Genomic DNA, 8,581 nt, shown 5'->3' with positions numbered 1-8,581 from the left:
AGAGAAAGTGTTTTAAAATAGGCATCCTATCATTTGAAAATTAGTTGAAAGGCTAAGTGATTCTCCTCCTGAGAAGAAGCTGACAGCCTTCAAACATAGTGCAAAAAAAGTGGTCCCAAAAAATATGTCAAAATGAATAAAAAAATGATACAGCTGTCTTTAATAAGATCAAACTGAACTAACTGCTATCTTGAAATGTTGAAAAAGTGTTTTTAAATAGCTCAGTCTTATCACTCAATATGAGTCAAAATCTGTCACATCCAGGACTGCTCATTTTGTCAAAAATGAAAAAATGAAAAAAATAACTACTCACAGCTGTGTTAAAACCTCTTGGGGATAGGGGGCAGTATTGAGAATTTTGAAAAAAAATATGTGCCCATTTTTAACTGCCTCCTACACCAACTCAGAAGCTAGAATATGCATATTATTGTTCAGGTTTGGATAGAAAACACTGAATTATCTAAAACTGTTTGAATGGTTTCTGTAAGTATAACAGAACTCATATGGCAGTCAAAACCCTGAGACAAATTCTGACAGGAAGTGGATACCTGATGTGTTGAATTACCTTTAAGCCTATGCCATTGAAACACACAGGGGCTTATTAATCGTTGAGCACTTCCTATGGCTTCCACTAGATGTCACCAGTCTTTACAAAGTGTTTTGAGTCTTATACTGTGAGATCTGACCGAACAAGAGCCTTGGAACGGTGATGGCCGATTAGACTCTGGCGCGCGAGTTCATGTTGGGTACTCTCGTTCCAATACGTTTTAAAAGAGAATGCAATCGTCCGCCTTGAATATTATTCATGTTCTGGTTAAAAAAGGCACTAATGATTTATGCTATACAACGTTTGACATGTTTGAACGAACGTAAATATTTTTTCTCCCTTCTTTCATGAAGAGAAGTCCGGCGGGCTTAGATCATGTGCTAACAACACGGAGCTTTTTGGACATAAATTATGAGCTTTTTCAAACAAAACTACATTTGTTATGGACCTGGGATTCCTGGAAGTGACATCTGATGAAGAGAATCAAAGGTAATGGATTATTTACATAGTATTTTCGATTTTAGATCTCTCCAACATGGCGGTTAGTCTGTATCGCAAAGCGTATTTTTATGGGCGCAGTGCTCAGATTATTGCAAAGTGTGATTTCCCAGTAAGGTTATTTTTAAATCTGGCAATCCGGTTGCGTTCAAGAGATGTAAATCTATAATTCTTTGAATGACAATATAATATTTTACCAATGTTTTCGAATAGTAATTATTTAATTTGTCGTGCTGATTTGACTGGCGGTTATTGGAGGGAAACGATTTCCTCAACATCAACGCCATAGTAAAACGCTGTTTTTGGATATAAATATGAACTTGATAGAACTAAAAATGCATGTATTGTCTAACATAATGTCCTAGGAGTGTCATCTGATGGAGATTGTCAAAGGTTAGTGCATAATTTTAGCTGGTTTTCTGCTTTTGGTGATGCCTGTCTTTGAATTGACAAAACATTACACACAGCTATTGTCAATGTACTGTCCTAACATAATCTAACTTTATGCTTTCGCCGTAAAGCCTTTTTGAAATCGGACAACGTGGTTAGATTAAGGAGATGTTTATCTTTCAAAGGGTGTAAGATAGTTGTATGTTTGAGAAATTTGAATTATGACTTTTAATTGTTTTCAAATTTGGCGCTCTTGATATTTCACCTGTTGTTGATAGGGTGTACCAGGGGTGGGACGCATGCGTCCCACATAGCCCCTAGTACATAGAGATTAAAGGAAAAATCTTCTACCAGTCCGTGGTGAGTAATCCCAGTTCTGATGTCCAGAAGTTATTTTCGGTCGTAAGAGACGGTAGCAGCAACATTATGTACAAAAGAAGTTAAAAAATAAGTTACAAACAACACAAAAAAATGAACAAAATAGCACAATTGATTACGGGCATGTAAAACATCAGCCATACTCTTCGGCACCATTTCTGAGATATCTCTTGTTGAAACTGAACAAATTGTGGTACAACAGGCTGCTCCAAAGCAAGAGAGCTATTAACTAGTGTTGAGCTGTGATGACAAGCCTTTTGTCTTCTGTATTTAAATTAGTCACTAACCAGGAGTGACATGACCTCCATTCCCCTGCTGGGAGGGATTCTAGACCCTCGTTTATGTAGCTCTATTTTAGAACAAGTTATTTCCTTCTTGAATGATTTTCATGACAAATCTACTAAAAAACACTTGCTGGTCTCAACACAATATCCTCCTTGGCCAGATAACAATTTTCCTTAATAATTCCATTACTTAAATGAACTTCAAAATCGTCTCATGTCCTAGCTGTAGGCTACTTGTTTTAATGGCTCTAACATGCTCTAAGGTTCCAGCTTGTAGAGATGATCTAAAACATGTTTCCCAGCATTCTAAAATGAGTTGAAGAAAATGTGAATAAAAGTTATAAGGTGAAACATCGGAAACCAAACTTCTTAGGAGAGATTAATTTATTGAAAATCCTTTGAAATCAACATCGGAAGACACACTCAATCAGGCGGGGGCACACACTCAATGAAAGTCGAAACTTGAGAGAGTTTTACAAGATCAAGTCAGAAAATTACTTTGTTAGCAAAGGCATAATGGAGATTATGAGCCCCGGCTCTCATATCTGAAACTGTGCTGAGTGGAGGCTACAACTGCCTCGAAAACATCTCAGACATTACACTGGAGCGGAGACTGGCTGATTTCTCACTGTCACCCCTGAGGACACTGTTGATCCAAGGCATGTAGGCAGAGAGCTTCATGTAGACAGCGTATTTCCTCACGGCACAGGCCTTATCGAAGGACAGGATCCCTGCAGCATACACTCTGCCGTCTTTGGGGTCCTGGACTGCCAGGGCACCGCCTGCATCCCCAAAGCACACATTCTCCTGGTACTTGCTGGCTCCAGTACAGAACATGTTGTCGTCTATGGTTGGAGTGCTGCCACCACGGTTGTACTCTGCCTTACAGAAGCTATGCGATGCCACAGGCAATACCAGGTGTTTCAGTGACTCAGCGGGGGTGAAGTGGACCCCCCAACCCCAGCCTGTGATGATGCCTTTCTCCTGGGCTGCCTCAGCCAGGTCCTCACCCCTCTCAGGCAGAGGGATGGGCATCACAGCCTCGCTCAAGGTGAATGGCTCCTTCAGCTGAATCAGAGCCAGGTCGTTGTCCCAGTCTGACACGCTCTGGAAGCCTGGGTGCAGAACCACCTAGAAGGGGAAGGGAATAATTCATAGGACCTTTTTTTTGACGATCTACTGTATTTGTGCTCTAACTACCTATAAGACTGAAAATGATGATGTAGGTGAGAGAGCCCAGTGCAGTTCTGCTTGCTGTAAATACTGAATTGTCTGTATATTGTTTGAAAGAGATGGTAATGGGTATACTAGCTCACCTTTTCTACAGCAACTTCTTTGGAGTCATTGGCTTGGGAGTATCGCGTGATGCCTAGGTACACCTTGGGGATGATTGGTTCTTTCCCCTGGGTGTCCTGCCTACTCTTCCTGACAAACAAGTTCCTGCCAGCGGTCAGGACCCAGCGGTCAGAGATTAGAGCTCCCCCAGCGAAGCCCCCGTTCATGACGTTTTTACTCAGATAGACCATGGCCTGCCAGGGGACATGAGGGGCCAGGGTGCCCCCAACCATACGCCTGAAGCGCAGGTCTGGGCAAGAAACACAACAACATTATTTCTATACAATCTCTATATGGTTAAAACATCCCCAACTCAGCACCACCTAGCACTTACTGCTGTGCAACTCAAACACAACCATAAAAGATTATTGCAGAAAAATGAAATGTGCCTCAATACAATTCCAGCCTTGGTTTTAGTTTGAGTTTGAGTTTGCTAAAATCAACACTATTCACTTGAATACACATAGCATTTGGTAGTAGCTTTCTGGAACCTTTTAGCTTTGACCTGACAAAAGTTCAGTAAATTCATTAATCATCTACTATTATCTAAAAAAAATAAGTGTTGTCATGACTTGAGCCAGACAAGGCTAGCTTTCACAGAATTACCTTGGAGGTCACAATACGCAGAAACCTAGATGAGGATGGAATTAGTGTCATTTCTCTTCTCAAACATTTTCCTGAAACGTTTGATGAGAGGTGGATTTTGAGGAATTTTACTTTTCAAGGCTTTCATGCTCTGTAGATTTTCCTAATGACATATTTTACCATCCAGCTTGGAGGAAGCTGAGACTGAGGATCTCTCCTTCCTTTCCTCCCTGCTTGCCTTCTCTTTGATCCCTGTCATCTCATGTGTGTCGCTGCTGAATCGATTTTTAAGATAATCGGGATAATAGCTGTGAGCCGTGAGACTTAACAAGGTTCTCACTTGAAAGTGATGGTGACATCCTCATTTTGGCCACAGCTACTGTATTCTCCAACAGGCTGAATAGGAACAGCTTGTGTCTGCTCAGCTCAGAGTTGCGTAAGGGGATCCATAGTGAAGATTGGCTTCAGAACATCCGATGAGAGTGACAGTGTAATTGAAATGTGAGTGATATCCTTACACGAACCAGTCACAATGGGCCAGCAAATATAATATGTTTCGGAAATAGACAAATTGCACGTGTGAAAACACACGTGTAATGTGTAAGTCCAATATTTTTGGGCGATATTCTGCATCAATGGTGTCACTAACACCCACCTTAACATAGACATGGGACAAGAAAGGTTGTCAATGATCTTTAAAATGTACATGTTTTTGTTTGAAAACGTTTCATCCCTCTCACTTTGTTGACATTTCAATCTAAATCAGAAAAAGTAAGCCCGTATTGGCATAAGGCAGGGAGTTGGTTATGTGTCAGTTAGACAGATAGCTACCTGAATTGTCTGACATCTCATCAATTGATTTGGTTTTGATTTTGATTTTGATTTTGATTTTGTCCTGTTCCAGACAGACACAGGAGGCCGCGAGGAGCACTACCAGGGATGACCTGCGGACAGAAGGAACACATAAGTACAGTACACACACACAGAGCCAACTGACAGACAGCGCCCAAACACTCACTAGTACCACAACTAACGGTTCCTTTACTTAGGAAGTCTCTGGGCTTGCTTGTTAACCTATATTTAGAAAAGGTCTCTAGCTAGAGCAATTTGAATGTTTTTTGAAAGATTTAAGTAGCTGTGTTTCCCTGCCATTTTACAAAGATCCATTGTCCAAAGACATTTCAGAGATTCATTTGGATTGGTACTGCAATGACAACAATTGCCAGGCAACTAGGGTTTTGTTGAAGAAAGAATATGAAAAGTATAACATACCACATTTTGATGGAAATATCTGTTTATCAGTTTGTATGTTGAGCTGTGTCTCCTCTGTAAAGACGATGTACTCCGTGAGAAGTTATAGGACCAAGGCCTTATATCTGCTGAGGAGAGAACTCACCCCCTGTCTGCCCACCGCTGGGAATTTTGCTGGACACAGCTTCAGTTCTGATTCCCGAAAATCGGAGAGATTGCAAAATCTCTGTTCATGCCAACCCATTATTGGAATCGTGTCCAAACCCTAACCCTGACCCCATCTGGAGCTCAGCCACAGCCAACTAGTATCAGAGAAGACCATCTGAGGGATAAATCATTTCATAGGGTATGAATTATGAAATCAGAACAGGACACAGCACATCTATAATTTGTGTGTCAATTTGGTTTATTGAAAGTAAATGAGGTGCATATAAATGCCGCATCAGAGTGTGTTATTTAAAAAATGTGATACCGTCATAGTTGTTGTTGTTTGTTGTTGACTCACATTTGCTGTTTACGACTCACTTTGGTAACACTGTACTTGACATCCAGCGTCATAAAACATTATGACACAGTCATAACCATGTCATAATATGTCATAACAGCTGACATAACTTGTCATAGCCTGTTATAATATGGTCATAACACCGTTATGACACATATTTGGACCTGTTGTGACATATATTGAGTTATTTTATGGCTGGTTATAACACCTACATAAGAGTGTCAAAACCCACAAAACCTACCACACAAGGCAAACCATTCCATTACACCATAGCCTACATGTCAACAGTATGTTTATGTTATATACAAATGTTTGAAATTGACCATATTCAATTATTGTAGTTGCTCACACATTGATGTCAGACATTTTTTTTTTATAAACAAAAACATTTATTTCACCTTTATTTAACCAGGTGGCCAGTTGAGAACAAGTCCTTTATTTAACCAGGTGGGCCAGTTGAGAACAAGTCCTTTATTTAACCATGTGGGCCAGTTGAGAACAAGTCCTTTATTTAACCAGGTGGGCCAGTTGAGAACAAGTCCTTTATTTAACCAGGTAGGCTAGTTGAGAACAAGTTCTCATTTACAACTGCGACCTGGCCAAGATAAAGCAAAGCAGTTCGACACAAACAACAACACAGAGTTACACATGGAATAAACAGAAGTACAGTCAATAACACAATAAAAAAATCCAGTGTTATTAACACTGGAGTGATAGATGTGCAGATGATGATGTGCAAGTAGAAATACTGGTGTGCAAAAGAACAAAAAAAGTAAATAAAACAATATGGGGATGGGTTGGCGCCCCCCCCCCCCCTTGGGTTGTGCCATGGCGGAGATCTTTGTGGGCTATACTCGGCCTTGTCTTCGGACGGTGAGTTGGTGGTTGTAGACATCCCTCTAGTGGTGTGGGGGCTGTGCTTTGGCAAAGTGGGTGGGGTTATATCCTGCCTGTTTGGCCCTGTCCGGGGGTATCATCGGATGGGGCCACAGTGTCTTCTGATCCCTCCTGTCTCAGCCTCCAGTATTTATGCTGCAGTAGTTTATGTGTCGGGGGGCTAGGGTCAGTCTGTTACATCTGGAGTATTCTCTTGTCTTATCCGGTGTCCTGTGTGAATGTAAATATGCTCTCTCTAATTCTCTCTTTCTCTCTTTCTTTCTTTCTTTCTCTCGGAGGACCTGAGCCCTAGGACCATGCCTCAGGACTACCTGGCATGATGACTCCTTGCTGTCCCCAGTCCACCTGGCCATGCTGCTGCTCCAGTTTCAACTGTTCTGCCTGCGGCTACGGAACCCTGACCTGTTCACCGGACGTGCTTGTTGCACCCTCGACAACTACAATGATTATTATTATCTGACCATGCTGGTCATTTATGAACATTTTAACATCTTGACCATGTTCTGTTATAATATCCACCCGGCACAGCCAGAAGAGGACTGGCCACCCCTCATATCCTGGTTCCTCTCTAGGTTTCTTCCTAGGTTTTTGGCCTTTCTAGGGAGTTTTTCCTAGGGAGTTTTTCCTAGCCACCGTGCTTCTTTCACATGCATTGCTTGCTGTTTGGGGTTTTAGGCTGGGTTTCTGTACAGCACTTTGAGATTTCAGCTGATGTACGAAGGGCTATATAAATACATTTGATTTGATTTGATTTGTAGGTAGTTGGATGGGCTATGTACAGCTGCAATGATCGGTAAGCTGCTCAGATAGCTGATGCTTGAAGTTAGTCAGGGAGATATACTGTTGAAGTCGGAGGTTTACATACACCTTACCCAAATACATTTAAACTCAGTTTTTCACAATTCCTGACATTTAATTCTAGTAAAAGTTCCCTGTCTTAGGTCAGTTAGGATCCCCACTTTATTTTAAGAATGTGAAATGTCAGAAAGATAGTAGGGAGAATAATTTATTTCAGCTTTTATTTCTTTCATCGCATTCCCAGTGGGTCAGAAGTTTGCATACACTCAATTAGTATTTGGTAGCATTGCCTTTAAATTGTTTAACTTGGGTCAAAGGTTTTGGGTAGCCTTCCTCAAGCTTCCCACAATATGTTGGGTGAATTTTGGCCCATTCCTCCTGGCAGAGCTGGTGTAACTGAGTCAGATTTGTAGGCCTCCTTGCACACACACGCTTTTTCAGTTCTGCCCACAGATTTTCTATCGGATTGAGGTCAGGGCTTTGTGATCGCCACTCCAATACATTAACTTTGTTGTCCTTAAGCCATTTTGCCACAACATTGGAAGTATGTTTGGGGTCATTGTCCATTTGGAAGACCCATTTGAGACCAAGCTTTAACTTCCTGACTGATGTCTTGAGATGTTGCTTCAATATGTCCACATAATTTTCCTACCTCATGATGCCATCTATTTTGTGAAGTGCACCAGTCCCTCCTGCAGCAAAGCACCCCCACAACATGATGCTGCCACCCCCGTGCTTCACGGTTGGGATGGTGTTCTTCGGCTTGCAAGCCTCCCCCTTTTTCCTCCAAACAGAACGATGGTCATTATGGCCAACAGTTCTATTTTTGTTTCATCAGATCAGAGGACATTTCTCCAAAAAGTATGATCTTTGTCCCCATGTGCAGTTGCAAACTGTAGTCTGGCTTTTTTTATGGTGGTTTTGGAGCAGTGGCTTCTTCCTTTCTGAGTGGCCTTATGTTGATATAGGACTCGTTTTACTGTGGATATAGATACTTTTGTACCTGTTTCCTCCAACATCTTCACAAGGTCCTTTGCTGTTGTTCTGGGATTGATTTGCACTTTTTGCACCAAAGTACGTTCATCTCTAGGAGATTTTCACCAAAGTTGATTT

General features: G+C 41.4%; 1 protein-coding gene across 1 annotated transcript; it reads right to left on the bottom strand.

Moving 5' to 3' along the window:
- Window positions 1–2,463: 2,463 nt before the first annotated feature.
- On the bottom strand, window positions 2,464–5,445 carry LOC145876340 (haptoglobin-like). The gene is made up of 4 exons (XM_082972132.1): window positions 5,290–5,445; window positions 4,849–4,961; window positions 3,414–3,682; window positions 2,464–3,228 (listed from the first exon to the last, which is right to left on the bottom strand). Exons 1-4 carry the CDS (start codon window positions 5,292–5,294, stop codon window positions 2,665–2,667), a joined length of 951 nt encoding a protein of 316 aa, XP_082828258.1. The 5' UTR covers window positions 5,295–5,445; the 3' UTR covers window positions 2,464–2,664.
- Between the last annotated feature and the right edge of the window lie 3,136 nt (window positions 5,446–8,581).

The sequence above is a fragment of the Salmo salar genome, unplaced genomic scaffold (assembly GCF_965601325.2).
Source record: "Salmo salar unplaced genomic scaffold, fSalSal1 ptg000578l, whole genome shotgun sequence".
Classification (NCBI taxonomy): domain Eukaryota; kingdom Metazoa; phylum Chordata; class Actinopteri; order Salmoniformes; family Salmonidae; genus Salmo; species Salmo salar.
This window is presented reverse-complemented; position numbering and strand designations above follow the sequence as displayed.

Coding starts and splice junctions, on each gene's coding strand:
- LOC145876340 (XM_082972132.1), bottom strand. Junction 3,683..4,848: donor TGAGATGTCAGACAATTCAG/GTAGCTATCTGT, acceptor TTTCTTGCCCAG/ACCTGCGCTTCAGGCGTATG. Junction 3,229..3,413: donor AAGAAGTTGCTGTAGAAAAG/GTGAGCTAGTAT, acceptor TTCCCCTTCTAG/GTGGTTCTGCACCCAGGCTT.